Here is a 25,970-nt window from a genome sequence, read left to right on the forward strand (position 1 = left end):
TACGAAGGTTTTGATTCATGATTTTCACCTCCAGACTGATGGCCTTTCTATGCAGTACAAATGCCCCACTAAAACAAATGTATTTAAAACAGAACCAGGCTTACAGCTGATGCACGGTAGCCTTCTCTTTCTCAAGTACACCTCACACAGCCCACCTCTCTCATTAGAAAGGTCACATCTCCCCTGCTGCAACACTAAGCCAACCGTTTGACAAATAATGGGCTGTGGCTCAGGTTTCCTTTCTCTAATGATAATTCAGTTACTGCTTACACATCCAGCTGCACTGACATTTAAAACTAACCTATATAATCTAATACTATCTGGTACCTGCAGCAGTGGTGAGGGATTTGATTTACAATGGTGTGTTGGAATGGCAGGAGGCTGACAGGTGATCGTGAGTGTGGCAGTGGGCTGGTGTCTGTATGTAAACTCATAACTTCAGTGTTCATCCATTCACAGGGTCACCATGACACAAATACATTTGTGACCATGACAATGTACATTGTTCTGCCCCCCTTGTTTATTCACAGTGTCCGATAAGTGGACTTTCTTCCACGAGGATCACATTGCAGCACTCTTGGAGCAATTTAGAGCTTAGCATCTTTTTTTAGGGAACAACAGCAGCATTCAATAGATGTCCAGCAATGTCAGCAAAACCGTAGTGGCGTACTGTTCATTTTTACACAGTTCTATCAGGACAACTCTTGGATGATTTTAGAATGGTAATGGATATGATTGTGCTAATGTATTTGGTCTTGCCAGAATAGATCTGCTATGCTGCTGAACTGCTGCTGCTGCTGCTGCTGTTTATTGCTGTTGTTGTAAATTATTGCTGCTGCTGATGCAAAGCAAGTACGGGAACTTGCTACTGCCAATACATATGTCGATATGGTGCTGTAAGTATTTAAGACATACTGTTGCTGCACAAGTAGCATATTCAGTATAATAACCCATAGCAGAACTACACAGGTGGAGCTGGGGAAGGTGGAGGGTTTCAGAGAAACTCTGAAAGTGTGCTGCGAACTTCTCTAGGGAATGCTGACTAGTCATTTAAATGTAAAGCTGTAAACTCTCTGGGTGTGTATGCAACATTAACCAGCTTGTGCAGTCCATCAACTTGCCTTAAAGACCCATCAGCCTGCACCAATTTCATGACAGAACTTGACATTTGTTTTTATTCCTTTTGATGAAAGTGTCCATAAAATTAAGTACATTTTTGGACATTTAATATAATTTGTCGTATATTTACAGTAACTGAAAATATGTATACATTTTATTATTAAATTGTGTAATTTAAATTGTGCTTAATTTATTCGTTGTCTGTATTTTAATGTTTTTATGGGAAGAAGCCAATCAAAATATTCACTTGTACAGTAAGTTGCGTAATTTTGTGCAAATGTTGGTTACTCAGTTTACTCGTATATAAACTGCCATTCAAAATTTTGGAGTTGGCAAGATTTTATTATGTTTTGAAAAGACTCTTATAGTCACCAAAGCTGCATTTATTTTATGAAGAATGCAGTAAAAAAAAAAACAATGTAATTTTATGGAAATATTATTACAATTTTAAACAACAGTTATATATTTTAATATATTTTCAAATTAATTCATTCATATGATGGCGAAACTGAATTTTCAAGTTGACATTAAATATCAAACAACTTCATGTCAGTTTAAGTTAACATTGCCATCAATATTTGCATAATATTTCAGTGTGTTGTGTTAGCGTGTGGCATGCCTGTGACTCTGGATCATGTCCCGTGGCAGATGGGGTGAAGCTGGTTGCCAGTGGATTGGAGTTTGCATATCCATAAACACAATTTCTCATCTCATCTCAAGCCATGATTTCCTGTCAGTTTTCTTTTTCAAGATACAGCATGATGAAAGATGCCTGAGTACACTATCCTGTTTTTCTGTCTGTCTGTCTGATTTAAATGGACCGCTGCTTTACTCAAGCCTGCTGGCAGTCTTTGTTCTGATGCTAGCGAGTGTCAAAGTGCCATTCAGGAAACTCTGTATGTTCACTTAAGCCGCCTGTCCACTTGCTTTCATCTAGAGGTGGGATGACACGCGTTCCTCTAATCCCAAGTGCATAAAAAAACCGGGCAGTGGCCCTGTCAGTCAGTGACTTTATGCGCAGTAGTGGCTTTAGGCGCTGTAATATGCTAGAGATGCAGGAATAGCATGTGTCATTTGTGTGTCAGATTATAAAACAGCTCATCTCAGTGTTTACGGTCTGTGGGACATACACTCACGCGCATTCACATACACCATCGCACTAAGGACCACAGCAGTTAGCTTAGACTAGAGAATTTTTTCATTTTAATCTATGGCTTCCTCTATGACTTGCAACTGTTTCTGCAAATACTGAGGTTTTTTTTAACCAGTTTTAAGTGTCTGGGGTATATTTGTAGCAATAGCCAAAAATACATTGTATGGGTCAAAATTATCAACTTTTCTTTCATGCCAAACATCATTAGGATATTAAGTAAATATCATGTTCCATGAAGATATTTTGTAAATATCCCACTGTAAATATATAAAAACATAATTTTTGATTAGTAATATGCATTGCAAAGAACTTAATTTGGACAATTTTAAATGTGATTTTCTCAATATTTAGAATTTTTTGCACCCTCAGATTCCAGATTTTTAAATAGTCGTATCTCGGCCAAATATTGTCCTATCATAACAAACCATACATCTATTTATTCAGATACTATTTTTTGCATTGGCATATTTTTTCTTCCATTACTCTATTATAATCACTGTCTGAAACTTACTTTATCCAGAAGAACTTTGAATAAACTTTTAGGCAGTAATGTGACTTATTCATGAGATTAAAATTTGTTGAATGAAATTAAGCCTTCTGCACAAGGAGTCATCAGAAATGAAGGCTAGCGGACATTCTGCATTCTGCATGCTCAAATGTTTGTCATGAATATTAATGGCTGGTCAGACTGCATAATAGACCCTACTTCACTCCCACACTCATAGAACTGCAGCAGTCATGTGCACTGAAGTCAATCTACTCAAGTGAGAATTCTGCTCATCACCACACAGTACCGTTTGTCATAGAACCAACAGAAAGAAAGAAGAAAAAGCCACATCTGTGATTTTATCAGCTCTTTTTAACATGTGACTCTCAAACCAGACTTGTGTTTGTCCTCGGACATTCTGTCATGCGTAGGCAGTGTGGAATATCAGGTACGAGCTGATCTAACACAACATAGTGAGAGATTAGACCTTCCCACTTTCTCTCTAGTACTCTCTCTCTCTCTCTCTTGCTTGCTCGCACTCATCATACTATGCTGTTTTATATACTCTCTCACACACAGCATTTATGCATTTGCTCAGCACATAGTGGGAAACATTACTGGAAGCTGATCTAAACCAGAAGCCTGTTTATGAAAACTGACTGTCAGTTAACATTAGGAATACTGGATGGACAACAATAAAGCAACTGAAGAAAGTGGGGAATAAAAAGGAGCAAGTTCACTTCCAGTGCAGTCAGAGGAGAGTGGAGAAGAGCGGATAAGCGTGCGCTTGATGTGCTGCAGTGTGACGTGGATGGATGTGGGATTTCTCCCCTGTTCTGTGTGTTGATGTGATTGGTGCCCAGGGTTCACCGCTTCATGGGCTGCTGCTGCCCTGGAGCCAGAGCGCAGGAATTCACTCTCACAGAGACTTGCGCGCACACAGTTCACACACACAGACGGCACATGGACAGATACACACTCTGGCAGCACTTCAGAGCGATAACTGCACAGAGTGTTTAAACAGAGTGTCGCGCTCACCTTTTTGACAGCTGCCACATCCATTCTGACCTTTTTTAATAACATTTTCTTCATGTTTTAAGAAAAGTGACGGTCTTTCTCCTCGTTGTCCTCGGGGCAGGAAGACACTTGTCTTTAGTTGTTGAGGTAACAGCATTGGGAGCTTTTAGGACTAGTTGCTCTTTGTAGCGTCAGCATCCTCGCCGTGGTAAAGCTGTCTGCGGGGGCTCGCCGTCAGCATGCAGGTGTCTTTTGTGTGCACGGACCACCGAGCTGTCAGCCGCAGCACAGAGGACCGACTGAACAGACAGAACACCAACAGCCCGAGTTTGGGGACAAAAAGCAAGTTTCGCACTGTGGCGATGGTGGCCCGCAGCCTGGGCCAGCTGTCTGTGCAGAGCATGCCTTCCTCGGGTGACCACTGCTTGAGAACTGGCATGAAATATAGGTAGGTGAGAGGGGAACTCCAAAAATAAACATGTGGCACTTTAACCTTTCTGTGCTGTTTTGGTTTTTGTTCCAGTTTAGACTGTTTGCAATCAAATGTTCACGTGATTCAAGCAAAGTAAAGTTGTCTCAGACTGAAAATTGTAACTCTTGAGATTTGATTTGTTACGCAGGGTCAGTTTGGTTCACAGGTTTAACAGTTTAAAGTTGTCAAGGTCTGAAATGTTATTTGGTTGACTGGTTCGTTAGTTTGTTCATTGATCTCTTGTGGTTCAGTTAGTAGTTGTGAATGTTGAGATGGTAGAATCTGAGAAGCATATTTTAGCACATTTTATTCAGCGTACTGTAAAATATTTGTGAATTAACAATATTACATATAGTTACAAACTATGAGTAATTGATTTGGTTATTTATACATACTGTTCAAACACTCTATCTTATGCTCACCAAGGCTGCATTTATTTGATCCAAGTTATAGTAAAAACAGTAATATTGTAAAATATTATTTCATATTTATTATTATTATTATTATTATTATTAAATAACTGCTTTCTATTCTAATATAAAAACAATTATGTAATTTATTAATGTGATGGTAAAGCTGAATTTTCTGTAGCCATTACTATAGCCATTATACTTCGAATTTCATGTTTGTTTGTTCGATTTAATTAACATTTACCCATTTCTATTTTAATGAATTTCCATCTAACGACCATTTAATCTAACACTAATAAATTAATAACATTAAATGTAATTTGTTAATGTAGGCTAATTGTTAATAAATCTCAATATGATTGTAAAAAAAATTTTCATGCTGTACATTATAATGATATGATGCTTAAAATCGCTTATAGCATTCAAAGCAGTTGAACTCCGTTTGAGGTGTTTTATTTTAGACATACTAATATAAATAGTAATAGTTTTAATATCGACCTCTTAACATCTGAACAGCTGAAGATCAAGTCTTTCATTTGACTAATTGACTGAATTTGTGTAGACTCATTGCTCTGCTTGTCTGGGTTCAGAGGAGGTTAGATATGGAGATTTCTGTTAGTGCCTGTTAAACCCATTAGCATGTTCTCTATATGAAATAGAGATACAGTGTGATCATGTTCCACTGCTTAGCATTATTAGAAGCACAGGATGCTCCCTCACTTTTTCGACTGCAGCGTTCATACAGCCCACAGTCTTTCGTAACACACCCGTGCTGCTTACTATCTGCTCACTGATAAAATAATAGTGTGCTCGGTCCTTAAAGTAAGCCTACACTCCATCCTAATTTTTCCATACTGTAATATGCATAATTGTACATCAAAGGTACTTTGTAGCTATGCAAGGTAATGTAGAGTGTCTTCCACTTCCTGATTAAACTAATGTGTAACCGAACACCTGAAAAGCTTCTCCGTCTCGCTGCACTGCTACCAAATGTCTTGCCACTTAAAGCTAATTCCCCCATTGTAATTAAGTCTTTGAAATTCAAAGCTGTAAATATGTAAATGTCATAGTCGTGAAGGCTGGGTTTATTCCACTGGAATACTGATGGTTTTTGGACTTGATTAACATGATATTTGTGTGAAATTTTAATTTAAATGGTCATGATTATGTCTCTATTGATTAAAAACAATCAAAATCTGCTAGTGGGATTAGACAAATTACAATGTATTTATTTAATTTCTATCGGTTTCTATGACTTTATGATTGTCTGAATATTTGTTTTCCATCCTGAGCCTTTTTACTTTTACTGTGGAAAGCGATAGAAGATATTTAGAAAAATGCCTCTGTTTTTTTTTCTTCATTCTATAAACATCAATGGGGTCCAAATATGTTTGAACATTCTTCTTTTGTCTTTTACAGACAAAAAGGTTACTTGCTTGGAATGACATGAGGGAGAGGAAACTTGAAAAATCTTTAATTGTTGGATGGACTGTCCCTTTAAATTTGATCTGGTATAATGTTCACATAAAAGGGTCTTTGCTGAAATTATGACACAATCAAAATTTTCCTCTGAGCAGTTTGCAGCTAGAGACTATGAATGGGTAACATTATAACCTCTCCAAGTCTGATGAGCCAACATTAAATGTGCATTAAATGAGTGTATGCACATGCACCTGAGGCGAGAACCTTTAAAAACCCTATACTTGTGTGACTTGCGTCCGTTGTGGTCTTACATTTGTGAATGCTCACTCATGAAATGTCATGAGCTTATGAATTAAACCTGGAGGGTTTGTTCCTGTCGTCCCATTCTGTGGCATGTATCTTTCTGGGCGCTAAGATTATCCCTTGACTGTTATCAAAGTTCCTGTGCTTGTTTTGTACATGAATTCAAAAGACATAGAATGAGAATGATGAAAAGGGTTGTGTTGAGGCATTGTGTAAGCGTGTGTATCTCTGGGGTCTGCAGAAAGAAAACTGAAGTGGTGATTACATAAACACACAAATGGGCTGCAGTTTCTTCCCGCTGTTCCCTGGGCAGTAAACAGCAGGACTGCTTCAGTCTGGCCAGCCAGTTATGCAAGCTACCCTTATTTGTCCAAGATAAACCCATGAATTCAATGTGCACTCTTTACTGGGAAGACCCCAGAGTGGAAGATGATGTTTCTCAAATAGGACGTGTGCAGTGCTGGATTGATGGATGTTTTGAGATATACACCATAACAAAATTTCAACCCAGTCTACATTTCTGCAAAACCTGAAATACATTGCTGCAGGTACATACAGTATTGCTTTACAAGAGGTGCTATAAGTGCTATTTATTTTTATTTTTTTCTTGAAGATTCGTCTTTTGCCCGTAGGTACGTTTTCGCTAAATGATATTGTGTTTCTTATAGCATGTTTTTTTGCAACAATTTCAAAGTGAAATTTCCAGTGAATGGAGCTAAATAGTGCATTTTTCTCCAGAACAGGTCAAATTGACAATATATTATATCATAGCAGTTCAGAAGTCAGTAAAATGTTAAAGTTCTTTTACATTTGAAATTAACAAACCAACTATACTAAACCCTACCCTAAGTCTAACTAATAGGGTTAACGAAATCAAAATGCATTTGCTGTGCCAACCATGTCACTTTAGGTTATTTATGTGAGGCTTTGAGCTTTTTCATTGAATTTCGTAACTTGTGTTATATGGGACTCGAATACTAGCACTTTATATTATATTTTTGTTAAATGTGATGTGAAAAACAGTCAGCAAATTCAGTTTGGGCCTGGAAATATGGCAGAGATATCCTCATTAACCCCCTGAATTCGATTAACGCTTATATGCGTTATGAGGCATTTTCTCCTGATAACCCTGAAAAGAACTTATGAACTTTATTATTACGCTTTCAGTTTTTATCGTACAGATGAGAGCAATACATCAGTGGAATCTGTAAAGGGTCTACTTTTTTCTGTATACAGACATAATAACAAAACTTTGTGCACTTATAAAATAAAGATAACAAAAAAGGTGTGCTGTCTGCAGCCTCTGTCTGCGCTGATTTTCATTTACAAACACGTCATTAAAATGAACTGTAACTCAGTGAATACTCAACGAAGAGACATGAGAGAGATATCTATCGAAAGCCTGACATGTCTACTTTTAAACTAAACAAGTGCTGCCGAAAATAAATATTCTGTGATAAAGTAATCCATATGAAAACAACGCGATATCAGTTTTTCATGTCTCCCTTCATTATCTTCTAATGAGACCACGCCCCCGCGCTGAACGCTTTGAGATTCTAATGTTATAATGTTTCAAACTGAAGCGCGCAGCTTGAATACGCCCATAACAGAAGAAAACACAGCCAGACTGTTCTTCAAGTTCTTTTTATTTTACTGTTTGCTTCACGATGAGAGGAATAAGACGTAATTCACCCCAAAAATATGTGATGTTGTTGAGGATTTGAGATTTGGATTACCTCAGAAAAAAAGAATGAAGCACTTTTAAGTCTCTTTTTATTCATTTATATACTTGTACTAGTTTTCACATGACGTGTAAACATTTCATAGGGCCCTATTTTAATGATCTAAATGCAAAGTGTAAAGCGCACGGCGCAGGTGTCATGGTCTAAACAGGTTGTCCCTATTCTCTTAATGAGTAATGGGTGTTTTTTGGGTGTAACGTGCAATAAACCAATCAGAGTCTCATCTTCCAATCCCTTTAAGAGCCATTTGCGCTCGTGCCATGATGGATTTGAATATTAAGTGCCGCTCCATTTAAAAGCAGGTGATGGATATTACTAATCACAGAACTAGCTTTACTAAAGAGACACGCATGACAATCGCATGCAATTAATCGTGCAGCCCTAGCAGATACTCTACTTTTGTATACTTAGGTGACTTTTTTTTTTTTTTTTTTTCAGAGATATGTCTTGAAGGACCTTCTTTTTTATGCAGAAGATAAATACAGAAGGGCATCACAGTAAACACAAGTTACTTTGTTTCAATGACAGCTTTCAAAAGAGAGCCAGAGATCATTGGAGCACCTTTTTGTTGCATTGTGACTTTTACCTCTACCAAAAATTATGTTGAGTGTGCATTTTTGTAATTTGTTTATTGATAATTCCTTAATCCTACAATAATCCTGTACAGCAATTGTTTCTGTAGTGACTTTATCCTCTAAATTTAATGATATATACTTCATTATTTCTTAACATAGATTTGCCCAACAGGCCATTTTTCATCCACACAATGTGATATTTTGGCACCCCATGTGGAGTGTTTGGGCAGGGGGGAGTGGGCCCCTGTGGGGATAAAATTACTCATTTTGATAAAGTGCCCATGCCTTCTAGGCAACATCGTGCCTGTAGTTCTCTAGTGATGTGTAGCATACAAAACCCTTGTTGATGCATCCTCCTCCTGGTTTCCTAACCCTTCTTAACGTTTTGTCTTTTACTTCCCTCATATCCTTTTCACCATATTACTCGTGCCCCCAGCCTTTCTTATATAACTATGTTCCATACCTTCCTACTCTTCCACTTAAAGCCCTGTTTTTAGTCTGGAGTGATGAAACAGTGAATATACTGGCTTTTTATCTTGCCTGAGTGGATCTTGTTTGAAAGTTCAGTCTTGATATGATGAAAACATTTTCGGAGGGATTCCTGGTGGCTCACTGTACATTTAATGTGTGTGAGATCAAATGTGTGTTGTGTACTGCGTGTGTATCACTATTCTTAACCCCTTTAAAACCCCAGATGTTTGCTCATCTGCCATGCTAATGAGCTTGTACGAGTGTGCATGTGTGTGTGTGTGTGTGCGCGTGTGTGTGTGTGTACGTGTTTTTGAAGACATCTGCTGTTTGGGTCAGCTGTAGGGCTGAAGAGGAGACTGCCATAAGGCTGTTTTAGAGTCTGGAGTCAAAACCATGCCATGTTGTACGGGTCAACGACAAATAAATGACAAATAAAACTGTGTGTCCGTGATAAAGGCAAAGGAAAAGTCACCAAGGTCTTAAAAATTAAATTCAGGTTGGTTTCATATGATTTCCAAAAATGTTTTCAAACTCTAAAAATGCCTTGTGGTGTAACCATATCTAACAAACTATAAATTAATTTGAGTATATCATTTGTAATCATCATTTTAAATTATTTTTTTATATCCCCCCCCCCCCAAGCACTTGAGTGATTATAAATAGTAATAATGCCGAACTCCCAAAAACAGTTTATACATACACACATACTGTGAAATGTGTGTGCATATATACAGTCACTATGTGTCGAGAGATGTATGTTTAAAGTACTTTTTAATTTTTTATTTGATCTGCACAAAAAATGCATCATATCATTGACCTTATGAACTTGCTGTGCAATCTGTCATCAAATAATCTGTGTTGCTAATTATAAACACTCAAGACTGCCTTAATGGGCAACAATGAGAGTGTCTGCTCACAGTCCAGCACTATCCAGTTACTGTAGCTCCATCAGCCGTTGTGATAGTGTAGGTAGGCAGCATGCTGCATTAAGACCCATTTTGATCCATGGTAAAGGCCCTGTCGACATCCATTAACGAATGCCAAAGATTAGTGGAGCAGGCCCAGTGTTTCCCACACATGCAGCCTCAGCCAAGTGCAGCTCTCTGGGGAGATGCTGAGTGAGTTTCTCCTCTCAGTGTGAATGTGACTTTTAAACACCCATACTCTGCCATTCACCTTAGAAGATGAAGAAAGCTTGGTTTGTTTAAAGGCATGGTGAATTACTGATTGCAGACTTCATATGTTGATTGATTTTAGTAATGGGTTTTCCACGTGTACTGTTAGGAAGCAAGATCTCTGGCTGATAAACCATAATTCTTTTACAGCAAATGATGAAATGCAGTCTGCATTGTCCCTCTGAAGTTATACTGAGACATTTACTATAATTCAGTAATTCTGTTCAAACTCTGTTTCCATATCTGTCCAGCAGAATCATCCATTCAATTTAACTCGTTCAGTGTAATTCAATCTTTTATTCATTGTGACATCCAATAGACTTACTTAATCTGCCGTTAGAGTAAGTGTCTTTCTCAAGGTGCTGATAGATTACAATTTATGCATTCCAGGGTTTGAACCAACAACCATCTGGATGCAAGGGCTGAACTATAGCTATAATGCCATGCTGCTAAAAACAAATGGCTCAGAGTCATTTATTCATGTTTTTGATTGTCATAAAAGTAATTTGATTGTGAATCAGTCAACTCTAGTTACACAGTATGTGTTTGATCCTTCAAATGAAAACTGCAGTTATTTAAATAATCAACATCCAAAGCCATTTTTGGGTGTGTGGGACTTAACTCTAGCATTTCCCAGGCTGCACCTGTGTTGTTCAGTCACATTGACCCTGTCCAGCAATCTTCAGCTCAGAGAGTGCAGACACCCTGCAGCAGATGGAGCATTAGTAATTGCATTAAACTTCACCTTTGAGAATCAGAATAAGGGAAAGGTTTGTGAGGGAGAAGTTCACATTTCAGGAAAAGCCCATAGTGAATCATAGAGAGAGCGTTTAAAAGTTAATGACTTTTGTTAGAGGAACTCAAGGAAAAGAAGACCACTTTCACCGTCCCTGAGCAGATCTGAGCTTTTTTCAGGCCAGTCAAGTTCTTTGAAACCAAACACCATTTTAGTCTAGTTTAATGGTGGCTCGATGGCATCCTATGACTGTGTCTCATTGAAAGTCAGTGAGTTTTTTGTGCAACCACATTCTATTTTAAATGATTGTCCATGTGCTTGATTTTAGAAATGTATGCTTGGTATTCTTTGACTTGAGTTTTTATGCATCTGCATTTGTATTCTGTCAATTCCAGTGTTGCCATACAATAGCTAGGATTTAAAGCAAGTCATTAATTGAATATAAAAATGTGTGTGTGTGTGTGTGTGTGTTTTATATATATATATATACTGAATAATAATTTTTATTAAATATTTTATTTGTTTAAATGCATTGTGAAAAATAACAGGCATCAAAGAACCATGAACAAATTATACATTTGATTATACAATTAATGGTGCTTCAGACCACTGAATACTATTAAATGATTATACCAAATTATATATTTTTTTATTTCAGTCATTTAACTATACATACTGGTAAAAAAAAAAAAAAAAAATTATAGCCTGAGTGCACTGTAAGTCACTTTGGATAAAAGTGTCTGCTAAATGCAATAAATGTAAATGTAGCCACTAAAGGGAACGTTCTCTCCAATGATTATGTTCTACAGTTTGCTGCATTCCATAATTAAGGAGGGCTAAAGACATGCTTGACTGTCTTTCTCTGTTCTCTGGTTGCAGCCACAGTTGTCTTCAGCACTACACCACTGTACTGCCAGAGAGGAGCCTGTGTAGATGGAAATATCATGTACAGGCTTTGTGCATCAGTTTGAGCCCCATCAGCAGGTGGCCACTTCACCTTCACAGGCTGGTCAATGGATCGCCCATCCTGTAACTCTATCTCCATCCAACCAGTTAAAAATTCATCACTGGTTTTCAGGACCTGATAATTTGATTTGAGTTGATAAGTTCTCCGCTGATGTTCTGTTAAAAGCCATTTGGAAGTGACACATTGATGACAGCCTGTACACTGTACATACAATGACTACAGGCCTTTATTGAGAATCTACACTCAAGAGCAAGTGCATATAAGTGCATTCTGGTTATATATTTCAAGACATTATGTACTGTACATTATTGATTATGTTTTAATTCATTGTAAAACTATACAAGCCTGTTCCACTACTGTTTCAAGTGCTCACAAAAATATGCTGGGTTAAAAACAACCAAATTTGGGTTATTTGGCAACCCAGCACTGAGTAAATATTGGACCGAACACATGCTGGGTTATTTTGACCTAGCTGGTTGGGTTTAATGTTTTTACCTAACATGCTTGTTTTTTTTTAAGTCATCTAGCATATTGTTAAAAAAATATTATATTGCTGACTTAAAATGGACTGGAAATGAATAATCACACACAAAATTACTAGAGTCAACACCAATAATTGAAAGATGAACATTTATTATTAAGGAAGAACACATAGATAAGATACAAGACAAATGTAATTTATTTGGGTGAATACAGCATAATTTGTATACATTTAACAAGCATTTTAGAAATATACATGCAACATTTAAAAGTAGCATTTTAATTTAAGTGTATTCAACCATTCTCTGTAATCAGATTTTACCGAAATAGTGCTAATTTGCGTGCCGGTGTGTCACTGAATTCTAAGCCAGTGAAGGGCTGCTGTTCCCTGGAGGAAGTGTGAACTTCAGACCGTAGCCTTGTGTTGCACTCGTAGCTGAAGGATGGCATGACTAACTCCATAACCTGCCCTAAAATAATACAGTTTACAATACCTTAAAAAAAAAAAATCAAATGTACACAAACTTTTATTTAGCTGAAGAAGTGCACCAGAGAATGCACTGAGAATTGCTCTCTCCTCTAGTAGACTCAAAAAGCCTGTTCTCTGACTGTAACTCTGCAGCTGGGTTGATTTTTGGAGAAAGGCTCAACCCAGCAGTTGGGTAGAAAAAAATTACCCAGCATTAAGCAACTAAGTTACAGTGGTTTCTATCGTGGTTACAAGCCTATGTAACACTGCTGTGCTACATGTTAATGGATACGAGCATTGTGGTTTAAAAACAAGTCATTTTATGCCATTAAAATGCAATCAGCAGCTAAAGACAACTTATTTCCCTAAATGTACGCGCTGTCTGTTTCTGAGCGCTGTCAGAGAGGTGTGTAAATATGAAGAGGGTGCTCATAGAGAACAGGAGTATTTAAGTTGAATGGTTAAATACACACACTCTTAAAGTGACAGCATTTAAAAATTCCTGATGTCCTTCACCATTTAAATCACATTGGGTTATGATTGTGGTGAAGAGTGAAGCTTTTGCTTAATGTGAGGATGGGGACATAGGAATATGATTTAAGGAGCAGACTTATAATTTAGCATGCTAATATGTGCTATTGTACACTAACAGTTCATTTGCTTGCTAGCACTATCCCTGATAGCACATATAAGTCTCAGAGACATTTATTTGATGTGCGTTTACATCTGGAAGATCTATTTTTTTAGAGTGTTTGTTTATCTGCAATGCATCTCTGGGATGTTTCCTGTCAAACATTATGTAGAAATGTAGAAAATGTCTTTTAAGATATTTGATGTTTGAATGTATGTAAAACTCATTATTAAAAAAAAATTGTCAGGTGTTTGTAAACAACAGATGCTTTCCAGATGAAATGCTATTTAACAGACAACTTGCAGATGCAGATATACAGTATGTGCATCTGGGATCTTACAATTCAATGATGTGACACTAAATATATATATATATATATATATATATATATATATATATATATATATATATATATATATATATATATATATATATATATATATATATATATAAAATATGAAATCACTGCTTAATTTTGTCTCTTCAAAATAGCTTAATTTGTTTACGGTGAAGTTATGCAAACCAATTCTGTTTATTGAAACATGTAAATTCAATCTTGTCAGTGTGTGATGAAAACAGGGTGAATAACTTGCCTGGAGGATATGGTACAGTAGCAATGTCTCTCAAGGATAAATTTATGACTCTTTATTGGTTTCTTCTGAGAAATCTTGTACCTTTTCATAAGCGTTGCTGTTCTCTTCTAAAAGGTTAAAACTTCATTTTTTATTTGGAAACCATAAAAGGTCTTTTAAAGCAACATCTTTGTTTGTGCCAGTCATAAATTGCCTCTCATCCTTCAAATAAGAATCAAAAGCTCACTGAATAGCTGTAATTATGAAGGCAGTCTGTGTCCTTGACTGTGTGGTCTTATAGTAATTTCTCATCACTGTATCTTTGGCTCTTTGCAAACTCAAAAGATATCGAACAAAAGACCCAGGTGGTCTTCTGATTGGTTCATTGGGCTGAAGGTACTGTAGTGCTGTATCCAGGCTGGATTACATTCTCTCTCACTCTGTGTGTGTGTGTGTGTGTGTGTGTGTGTGTGGGAGTTACAAACAAAGACTGCTACAGTACATATGTAGCCTATGGCCCACGTTACACATAATGAAAACACAACGAGTTCAGATTTATTCATAAATATGCTGCTGACCACAGGGCACAAATACAATATACATCTTTAGACCAGTTTGACACATTAGATTATGTATTTATGCATCACAGTACATTTATTTATGCATTACATTGAAACATGTTATCATTGATTGGCATTTATGATTGCATTTAATTTTATTATTTTGTTATTTTTTTTAGGAACCTTGGGAAATCTGGCTTACGGGTATCATGTCTAGGGCTGGGTGAGTAAAAGATGCTATGCTATTTGTTGTCTCTTATTAATATCAGAAATTTAGATTAAGATTAATTGCTACAGTATATAATATTGCATGTGTCGCTCTGACATTACCTTATGCATTCTCTCTTCAGGCACATGGGTGACGTTTGGTGGTCAAATAACAGATGAGGTAGAGTTTTCATTGGTTGTTACTCTTGATTGTTAATTCACACGTTACTGGGCAATAGCATTTAGCATGCTAGCATGCTTTTGCAGCAAAGCATAAAAACCTGAATAAATATAACTTGAGAGCACTATGCTTTTAAAGGAATAGTTCACCACAAAATGACAATTCTGGTGAACTTTCCCTTTAGGTGTAGCTTTAATCAACCTCTACTGTACAATTACTAAATAGCAGCACAAAATGCCGTACAGATAATAACAACCATGTCATTTGAGGTTTGTACTGCTGAAGACAACATAAAGCTATAATGCCCTCTCAGCTGTCCGTTTTCTCTCCATCTCTCTTCTGTCTCTGTCTTCTCTCAGGTAGCTGAGCAGCTGTTGACGCTGGCGTATGAGAACGGTATCAATCTGTTTGACACAGCCGAGGTGTATGCAGCAGGGAAGTGAGTACTCTTTACTGATTTCCCATCATTCATTGCTGCTGCTCATCATGAGCGATAGGGCTTTACACTTACAGTATATATATATGAGGAGATTAGTAAAGTATTTTAGCAACATTATTGTCTTTTATAGAACTGTTTAGACTTCTCACAGATCTGATAGTTCTAAAAATGCTTTCAATCCCAAATCAATGTTTGCTATTAAAAAGTCTATAAAATGTTTTTACTGTACTGTAGCTTTTGCAACAAGGTTTGTGTTGCTTAGCAAAGATGTGACACAATAGTCAAGATTGTTGAAACGAAATGTTAAAGTTGAAGAACAAAATTGACATATATATATATATATATATATATATATATATATATATATATATATATATATAAACACTTTTTGTGGTAATGCGTTTTATTAAAATATAGTAATTTTTTTCTTTATTGTAATACTTTTATTTGAATTAAACGGGTATTATATTTGCATTTATTTATTATATTAGTTAATTAGTTGCTGAATTGTTATACATTAAACTAAAATTACATTACAGCTGCTGTTTACTGTAAACCTTCGATATCTATGTTTAAGATGACCTTGTGAAAGAAGTTAGTGTTTTGTCAGCAAAATTCATTTGTGCAAGAAGAGAAAAAAAGACGGAAAGGTAAATAGCCAAAACCCGCTAGCTTGCAGTAAATTTAGCATTGGAGTCTTTATTTTCTGCAATGCTGTGGAGCTGTAACGTCAGCGAATTGCTGATAAAGTTGAGCGGAAATAGCCTGACTCGGCTACCAAACGGCATTTTAAAGAGGCAGACCTCATGAGTGTTAAAGGTCATAAGTTTATACATGTTGTTTGTGTGTGTAGGGTGGGGGAGGACATTTGTGTTGCAGTTTCATGCCATGTCAAGCTGGTGATATGGCTTGTGCAGAATGATGAAGATAGGACTGTAAAAACTTCAGCACAGATGATCTACCCAACCTTTATTAGTCATACACATACACGTTTCTTCACAAACAGGGGATTTACTCATCTAGACTGCTAGTTAAATAAAAGACGAAGACTAGTACTGTTTGTGAGTTTGTCTCGGGACATCTGCTGCCCTCTTGAGCCCACATTACAGTAGCGCTTCATTTGTTACAAGCTGTCACAAGGACTCACATTCTCGCAAAGGGATGACGAGGCCTGATGGGAGAACCATTCATGAAGAACACATTGGTCCTGAGGGCAAAAATGTAACATCTGTCATTAGAAGCTCTCCCTCCCTTCCAGTCTTTCCCCTTAAATTAAAAATCTGCTCACAGGAGGGAAAAAAAAACATGAAGTATTTTGCCTGTGTTTACACTGGGAGTTCCTTTCATATTACTGTAAAGTGAATGCTTCATTAACTTAATTCTGTGGAAGCTGAGAACAGGGAATCCCTCAGTGTAGAGGACACTTTTGCTCACCGACTGTGATGGAAGTAAAATAATAGCATGATAATTGCTTCTTGCTTTCTTGCAGGGCTGAAATGGTTCTCGGCAGTATCATCAAGAAGAAAGGATGGAGGTAAACAAATTGATTTGCTGTTTTTAAGGGTTCAGAACATTTTCAAACTCTTATTTGATGTGCTATGTTTGCGCGCTGTTTTCTTCTCTCCAGACTGTCAGAATAACTGCTGACCTGAAGCTTGCTTGTTCTTTGCAGCTCCTGTTAGTTTGTGAATGACTAATGTGGAATTTGCACTTAAGGGGACATTAACTTATATTCATCCTACCATTCACTGTATGCAAGCACTGAGGCGAAAAGCCACTTCCCCCCGGGGAAAGATGCCTAATTTTGGACACAGGTTTTTGCCAGTTTTTAGAAACACGGCATGACTGCAGTATCATGTTTTCAAAAAGTCTTCTCTTGGGAGAGGAGAATATTTCAGCATGAAAATTCTACAAAAGCCGCTTATTAAATAATCTTCTGCAAAAAAAAGTGTACTTTTCTTTAACAGAAAAGATATGTAAATTATATATATATATATATATATATACTTTTATTTATAATAAATTATCTGTATTTTATTTGTTATCCAAATATGTTAATACATCTAGGGTTTGAAATGTTCACCAAGGCTTGTTTTTTTTTAATACAGTTTAATTAAAATTTAATAAATCATGCAGATGAACTAAAAAAGTTGTCAATATTTAAAATTACTTTGGATTTAATTGAATTGAAAAAAATGTAAAGCCCTGGTCATGATGTTCAAATACAGTGGTTCATGCACTTCTCACTAACAAGACTACAGTGTAACTTCCTGCAGCCTAAACTGACACCATTGTTTACCCATCAATCCTCGTGATGTGTGGCCCGTCCTTGCCTTTGTTTCGCTTTCAACCACTTTGTCTCCTGTGTTTCACAGACGTTCCAGTTTGGTCATCACCACCAAGATATACTGGGGTGGAAAGTAAGTGCTGTTCTGTGCTTATACGTGTGTGTGTGTGTGTGTGTGTGTGTGTGTGTGTGTGTGTGTGTGTGTCAGAAAGAGGTTAATGATGATTCATAACTGGCTGTGAGAGCAACAGGGGAAGCAGCTTAATGATAGTCTCTTTCATAGGAGTGCGAGTGAAGCTGTGTGTGGGATATAGTAAGGGAAGTGCTGCAGACCCTCACTGGAGAACGATCCAGGTCGAATCCCCCCTCTGAGCTGTGCTCTTTCACTCAGGGCAAATTAAAGGCCAAAGATGAGCACTGATGTGAGGTCACCATCAAACATTAATGGGTTTAAATTTCCACTGTGCTTACAGTTTGATATTAATTAGTCTCACATACAGAATCAGTGGCCATTATAAATGTGACTTTTATTAAATTTACCTGAGAAGGATCACAGATTATTATGTGTGCACAACTGCACAATTTACTATGAAATAGAAGCAGCAATAGATGTTTTCTTCTGTATTGTCACATATATTTGAGTGTATTATTTAAAAAAATGGATGGGGACTGTGCATCATTTGTTTATTGGATGAAGGCAGATCTGAATGCTGGCAAGATTTATACTGACGAAATGATTGGAGAAGTCTGACATACATCACCAGAGAGTAGTCCGTCATTTCGCCGGAAGGTCAAGCTGACATTTTTTCTAAATAATTAAAGAATCGTTCACCTTGAGTTCAATAACAAACCTTTAGAAAACAGAGGTAAATTTACATCATGCTGACTTCCACATCCAGTAAGCTTCTTCAGTTCACTTCAGGCATACTCTAATGTCACATTCTTGTTTGTTTTTCAGAGCAGAAACTGAGAGAGGCTTGTCCAGAAAGCACATAATAGAAGGTAAGTCTTGTTAAATATATTCATGAGTTAGATAAATGGAACGAGTAATGTAGTTCAAATAATAAAGCACATTTCAGCTTTAAATAGTCTTTGTTTTTCAGGTCTAAGGGCATCGCTGGAGAGACTTCAGTTAGAGTATGTGGACGTGGTGTTTGCTAACAGACCTGACCCCAACACGCCAATGGAAGGTAGGTGTGCTTGATGGGACCTCGGGATAGTGTTTGCATCTTTCCCAGCACTGGAATGGCTCACTTAATTGTTTTGCATGGAAGCATGGGACTATATCATAGCAACTAATAACAGAAATCAAGCACATGGCAAAGAATTGTTTAACCTTTAAGGTGCAAAAGTTCCAAAAATAGTCTAATCATCCCATTTATTTTGTATTAACCTATGTCAGTTGGAGTAATGAAATGTCTGTCTCGGAACATTGAGCAGTGAATGGAGCATGCTGTCTAAGTGTGCTGTCAAGATGATTCAAGTTTGCATCACAGCAGTTGCATCTATTATGCATTTAATGGCTGAATCCAGTTGTAATTTAGTTGAGGAAGAGTGCATGCTTTTGCTTTGGAGAGTTTTGCAAATGCATTAAGTGGACTATTACATTTACATATCGTCGTAGTAGATCTTTGATTATAGAAGCAATAGTTCAGAGGGCTAAACAACTGAAGCAGCATGACTGAAAGATTTTAGGTTAATTAGGTTAATCATTTCACCATTCCTAAAGAATGCTGAGATATTAAATGAATACAAGGTCAATTCAAGTTAAGCTCAGTTGATATCATTTAGTGCATCATTTTCATTTTGATTTGTTCCTCTTTTTCATTAAAACAAGGGCTAAGATCTGGCTTACAGTGAGGTATTTATAATGGAAGTTAAATGGAATGTTAAAATAGTCCCAAAATGCTGATCTAAACAACTTAGCAGCTCAAATAATGCTTGCATTTTAAGAGAAGAATTCAACTAAGTGCCATTATAAAATTATAAGCTTCGCATTCGTCTTTAAACCCTCCAAACCTGGATCCAATTCACTTCCATTGTAACTTCCTCAGTGTAACGTCTATTTTTGTCATGTTTATTTATTTATTTTTTTAGAAAATGAGGGATGGGAAATGAAATGTTGAGGTTAACGAGATCTTACAAATGCTGTTAATTGAGCCTAACTTGACTAAACTGTGATGATACCATGCTGTACAGCTACTGTATGAGGAGTATGTGGGAAGATTGAGACTAAGCCTGATGCTGATGATTTGCAGAATCCACTCTGGTCCAGTTTTGCTGCACTTTATTTATTTTTTTTTTTTTTCCTATTTCATTCCATTTGCTGGTTGGTAAACCTCTTTTCACAGTCTTTTGTTTGTTTGTTTATCACCAGGAGATCCATTTAACACTTCAAAATCAAGAACATTCATCATAGAAGGTACATGGTACCCTCAGTGAGAGTTTTGACCTCCTGTCTCCAAAAGCATTTTATGGCTTTGATTTGTGATAGTTTGCCCTCTTTTCCTGGTGTGAGAAACCTGACTTTGTCCATAAAATGCTGAAGATTTCCAGACGCTCCTATTAAACCTTGTATGCCATAGAATGATTGATTTCTTTGACTATCCTGTCCATCTTGCAAGTCAAATTTGGAGAAGGTCATTGCATCTTACTGACCCGTGATTATAGTGTCTTTTTTTAATCCATTTTATCAATTTTTGTTGTTGTTGAATATTTACCATTCATTCCATTTTAATATCTTCTCCGCTATTCATTTTTCCTAGAAATGCACTTATGTAGGTGTCGACCGGATCAATATTTGGGCTTTGCTTGTTGTTTTATTTTTTTCTGTCAGTTCAGACATAAATACAGTTGCATATATTACTCATATTATAATGAAATGTAAATATTTAAATATAATTAAACACTTTAACTTGCTTCTGCTCATACTAAGCTTTAGCTTAATATTTGGATTTTTTTTTTAAATCAGTAAAAAATATTAATAATTTTTTGCAAGATGATTGACTGCAGTGTCCGCTGCTTCCCTGCATGCAAATATCTTATTACTGCAAGAGGCTACTCTCTTTTTTGCATGCGTCTGTCATTTTTTATATTTTCTCTTTTTCTACTAATTGTTCACACTGATATTATTCACAAATCTTAAAAAAAAAAAAAATATTCTGTTACTGGTAAATTGCAAAAATTCTACCATATGTTTTCTTCATACTCTATGTTAGTACAGATTGGAAATTTAATTTACTAGAGGTTTGTGAATGCAGTCCTTTCCTGCCTGCAATGTTTTCCTTACTAAATAATAGTAATAAATAATTGGATGATTTGTCATATGACCTTCTTGATTGTGCTTGTCTATTTCAGTGGATATTTTCTTTTTTTGCAGTGTAATATGTGGGAATTTCTGTATAAAATACAGAAATGTGTAACAGTAAACTATGTGAATAGGAACACATATATTGACATCTAATGTGGGTTTATAAAAAAAAGAGACTGGAGAGATGACAAAGACCCACAAAATGCATTTTTAAACAAGGAATTCTTTAAAATGTTGCTAATTGAAACTTGAGAATCTAAGTCTGAAGGATGGAGACCTGCTAATTATTTTTAAATTAATGCAATGTTTGCTATTATTAACAGTTTTTTAAATCCATTTTATCTGGTTCTTTTCTCATGATTGGGTATGTTCAGCAGTGTATAATAATCTCATGACATGAAGTAGATTGTAGGCTGGACCGTGGAAAACTGTTATTCTGCTAAATGTCAATGAAATGCAGCCTTGTGGAGATGTCATGCAGTCCGGAGTCAAATTCTGATTTATTTTCCACCCACTGAGAAACTCTTTTGAGTAGAGTTACTATAACATGCATAACCTTCAGGCCAGTTTTAATGCCCTGTCACTTTGTATAAAGAAAATATGAATAATGGCCTTTGTTGCTTCTGTACTTCTGCTCCACTTCCATTACTTTACTGATATGTTCGTCCTTGTTCTTTACTAGCTAGGTGTATTGCGGACATCTTACACTGGTAAAAATGATGTGTTGGATTTACTTAAAATATATATGCACCATTTTTGCAACACACTTTTTAAGTAAACCTAACTTGGAACAATTTTACTTAAAATGAACAAGATAATATTTGTTACATGAACTTAATTATTTGAGTTGTCTCAACGTTCTTTACTTAAAATATTCAACATTATATAATCTACCAAGTAATTTCAAGTTGTGTTAATGTAACATTAAGCTCATTTATATAAAAAAAATTGAGTTGAACCAACTTAACATTTTAACTGATTTTAGATCCTCAGCTATTGGGGTCTCCTTAGTAATCGCATCTTAAATAAATTAAACAAGCAAATTACACAAAATAAAGCATTTCAGTTTATTTTTTTGACAGGCTGTGGTGAAGGTGAAGCCTAAAACCACACATCATAAATGTACAACAAAATGTGACAAATATACAAATGGAGCTTCATTTCCAACATGTTATTTTCTTGATTTTTCACCCTTTGCAACACTTCTTAAAGGGTTTACATTTTTCAAACATTTACATTTTTTTTTTGTAACACAGAGATTGCAAACTTCACAATCGATTACACTTTTTTTCACCCTTTGCAACAATTTTTCTTACATTTACTTTTGGAACACACGACAAATATCGTAAGAATAAATCAAGAATTTAATCGAACAGTTGCAGACAAACATTACACATTGAGCTCATTGGGGTAACTCAGATTAATTGCATAAATTAGGCCAAGCAGAGAAACACAAGCCTTTTACACCTTCCAATTACATCATCACCTCTATGCCTTCCAGCACTATCCTAGTCTGTAATGGATCATCTGTTGAGCCACCTTTCATGATGATTTTAAGTGTGAGCAGTTCCAGTTTCTCCTTATTCCCATGAGTATCTTTAAAAAACAAAACAAAGCAAATGTGTATTTACTTACAACACCACTTGATATTTTTTCTGATTGTTTCTCAGTGCAAAAAAATAAATTTCAATGAAATATCACACACACATACACAAAAATATACGATTTTGAAATAGACATGTATATTTAAAAATTAAATAAGTGATTTGCAGCCATTCATTTTATTTTTATCTATGTTGGTTGAATTTAATTAACTGCCTTTATATAAGTTGTTTATTTAGTTTTGGAGAGTAACTTGGTTTTTGATCGATTTCAGATGCTCACCTGATGGTGCTTGATGAGATTCTCAGAGAGGCAGACAGTTAAGCATAGAATTACAACTTCTGGGCTGGTCTAAAAAGTAAAACAAAATGTGGCTTGTTATGCTGCATACACACAAAATCACAACTACAGTGACTCCATAGAGTTTGTGAATCAAGGCATTCTTTGACCAACTCATCTCTAATGACGGTGAAACTGCTGATGGAAATGAAGTTGAAAGGAAAATGAATTTTGAAAGAGAAAATAAAAAATCTATACACCACAACAATGATCTGAAATTTCTACAGTGAAGATTTTTTTTTAAGCTAATTGGAGAATGGCCAAGTCAGTCAGTTGATTCACACAAAATGTTTTCATTATTTACTCATCCTCACACTGTTCCTAATTAATGACTTTCTTTAGATAAACAGAAAGTGATTTTCAATCCTGATCCCGAGGAGCCACCGCTCTGCACATTCTACCTTATCCATTAATGGCCCTCTCTTCGGATGAGCGGCAGAGGGAACACAGGTTTAAATTTACAGTTGTGATCATAATTTAGAAGGTTTACTAGACAGAGGAATCATTGTCATTTAGAAATAAGTTTGCATGTGTCTGAATCGAGATCACCATTATTCAATTATCATGCATACATATTGACATGTAGCATATATTTTACAATGTAATATAAACCAAACCTCAAGATTAACCTGTGCCCAGGCCCAGACTGCCACTTATGGAGAATATGAGAACAATTATTATTATTATTATTATTCTGGAATGGATTAACACGAACAGACTCTGTTTTCATAAGTATTGATAACACGTTTCTAATTTCAGAAGCATTATTCAGAATCAGAAATTCAGTTTAACAGTTCCTTTTTAGATCACAAACGCAATAAACAAGATAAATCTAATATTATACTTAGTTTCCAAAAAAAGTTAGCTTACCTCTTCTCACCGTCTTCCCATGTGCTTCACAAAATGGCTCCTTGGCAGGAAACAGCATATCACATGGCTCACATTCAAATACTTAAAATGTTATGCTATATTTACTTAATTTTAACATAATTGTACTAGTAGTTGTCATGATTTATTTTCTTTCGTTGTATTTATGCATACACTTAAGTTCACTTTGAAACTTATATTTTTGTGTTACATGAACTATATATGTTAAGTAGACATTGAAAAGTTATAAATACTTAATTTTTTGTGTTTAATATATTTACTTTTATAAGTAATGGTTGTTCAGCCAACGAATCGTTTTTTTCAGTGTACTATCTTTCAGATACTCTCTGATCACATCTGCTTTTGTTCCTCGGTCCCTCAATATCTGAGTGTTGTCCAGACTTTGATAATTAATATTGTGATTGGCAGAGACGGTGCGAGCGATGACCCATGTGATTAACCAGGGAATGGCCATGTATTGGGGCACGTCCCGCTGGAGCTCCATGGAGATTATGGTGGGTTTGAAAGCACAGTGAATTGTTTCACCCTTTCAAAGAAAGTTTGTTTCTGTTATGAGCAGCTCTGAATCTGTGTGTATTATTGTGTGTTTTTCAGGAGGCCTACTCTGTGGCGCGACAGTTTAACTTGATCCCACCTGTCTGTGAGCAGGCCGAATATCACATGTTTCAGAGAGAAAAAGTGGAAGTACAGTTGCCTGAACTCTTCCATAAGATAGGTGTGTGTGTTTTTGCTAGAGAAATGTTATTTTTCATGCAGGCGCCCGAAAATGCAATGAAGTAACAGAGTTGTTGTAATGGTGGCTGGTTGATTTGTGCAGGTGTGGGAGCCATGACGTGGTCTCCGCTGGCCTGTGGAATCATCTCAGGGAAGTATGACAGCGGTGTGCCTCCTTATTCCAGAGCCTCTCTCAAGGTATTCCTCGGTGTTTTAAATGAAGGCCTGGCTTGAGTTTTCGTTTGTATTTTGGGATTATTTTTCTGTCACTTTGGATTGTGAAGTGATCCAACTCATCTACACACTTGTGTTTAGATGAATGCAAAGACTTTGTGTTTATTCTCTTTTCTTTGCTGTGATATATAGTGGCTTTACATACATAACTTTATGCACAGCTATTGAGTGCTTTTGATTTCTGAAAGATTTGATTTACTGTACTGTACATTGCATTGTATGCATAATAATACATACAGATGCAAGTAGACTGCACCACATTCTCAACATGCCCATATCAGATTCATCTGATGTATACATGAACATTTGTAAATATACTTAATTAGCATGATAATACATGGTTAACATGATTAGAAATAAATATGGAAGCAAAAAATCTGTATACTGGACATATTCCACTGAAAAGTATTCAAAATATGAAAACTAATGCATATTTTCAAAATAGTTTAAAATTAATATATTAATAATAGATTAAGTATTTTACAGTTTTGTGCTTGTTAATCATTTTGAAATATCACCCCCAAAATTGTTATTCTACTATTATTTACACTAAAAAAAAAATCAAAATTATCATTTAAAGGTTTGGGGTTAGTTGTTTAAAAGTGACGTTAAAGATTACATTTATATTGTTGTTAAACAAATGCCATACCTTTTGAACTTGCTATTCATCAAAAAATCCTGATAAATATGTATCTCAGTTTCAACAAAGTTATTTTTCTTGGCCACCAAATCAGCATATTAGACTGATTTCTGAAGGACGCTGAAGACTGAAGTAATGATGCTGAAAATTCAGCTTTGCCATCACATGAATAAATGACATTTGTATTTGTATTAAAATAGAAAACAATTATTTTAAATTGTAATAATATTTCATAATATTAAAATTTTATTGCACTTAATGAATCAAATAAATGCAGTCTTGGTGAGTAAGAGAGACTTTTTTTTCAAAAACACAAAATCTTCCCAACTATTAAAATTTTGTGAAAATTCTTTAAAACGTTACCTTTT

General features: G+C 35.9%; 1 protein-coding gene and 1 long non-coding RNA gene across 8 annotated transcripts in view; one reads left to right on the forward strand and one right to left on the reverse strand.

The window, feature by feature from the left end:
* The window catches only part of LOC113068851 (voltage-gated potassium channel subunit beta-2), a 58,909-nt gene that overhangs the window by 26,514 nt on the left and 6,425 nt on the right, over nt 1-25,970 (forward strand). For 4 of the 6 annotated variants that reach the window (XM_026241717.1, XM_026241718.1, XM_026241715.1 and 1 more), the window contains 10 exons: nt 14,941-14,984; nt 15,112-15,149; nt 15,509-15,588; nt 17,078-17,122; nt 17,964-18,008; nt 18,834-18,877; nt 18,979-19,065; nt 24,423-24,508; nt 24,609-24,729; nt 24,832-24,926. In XM_026241717.1, the coding sequence (XP_026097502.1) occupies nt 14,941-14,984; nt 15,112-15,149; nt 15,509-15,588; nt 17,078-17,122; nt 17,964-18,008; nt 18,834-18,877; nt 18,979-19,065; nt 24,423-24,508; nt 24,609-24,729; nt 24,832-24,926 (685 nt within the window). Of the gene's footprint in view, nt 1-3,647; nt 4,225-14,940; nt 14,985-15,111; nt 15,150-15,508; nt 15,589-17,077; nt 17,123-17,963; nt 18,009-18,833; nt 18,878-18,978; nt 19,066-20,252; nt 20,298-24,422; nt 24,509-24,608; nt 24,730-24,831; nt 24,927-25,970 lie in introns of those variants that run through there. The other 2 variants (XM_026241719.1, XM_026241714.1) reach the window with 2 other exon arrangements.
* On the reverse strand, nt 22,229-24,395 carry LOC113068854 (uncharacterized). Of its 2 annotated transcripts, XR_003279622.1 has the most exons (3): nt 23,997-24,395; nt 23,070-23,138; nt 22,229-22,781 (listed from the first exon to the last, which is right to left on the reverse strand). It is a non-coding gene; the product is annotated as an uncharacterized LOC113068854 (long non-coding RNA). The 2 variants fall into 2 exon arrangements; XR_003279621.1 differs by lacking the exon at nt 23,997-24,395 and having other exon boundaries at nt 23,070-23,951.

This window comes from Carassius auratus, unplaced genomic scaffold, assembly GCF_003368295.1.
Source record: "Carassius auratus strain Wakin unplaced genomic scaffold, ASM336829v1 scaf_tig00000254, whole genome shotgun sequence".
Taxonomy (NCBI): domain Eukaryota; kingdom Metazoa; phylum Chordata; class Actinopteri; order Cypriniformes; family Cyprinidae; genus Carassius; species Carassius auratus.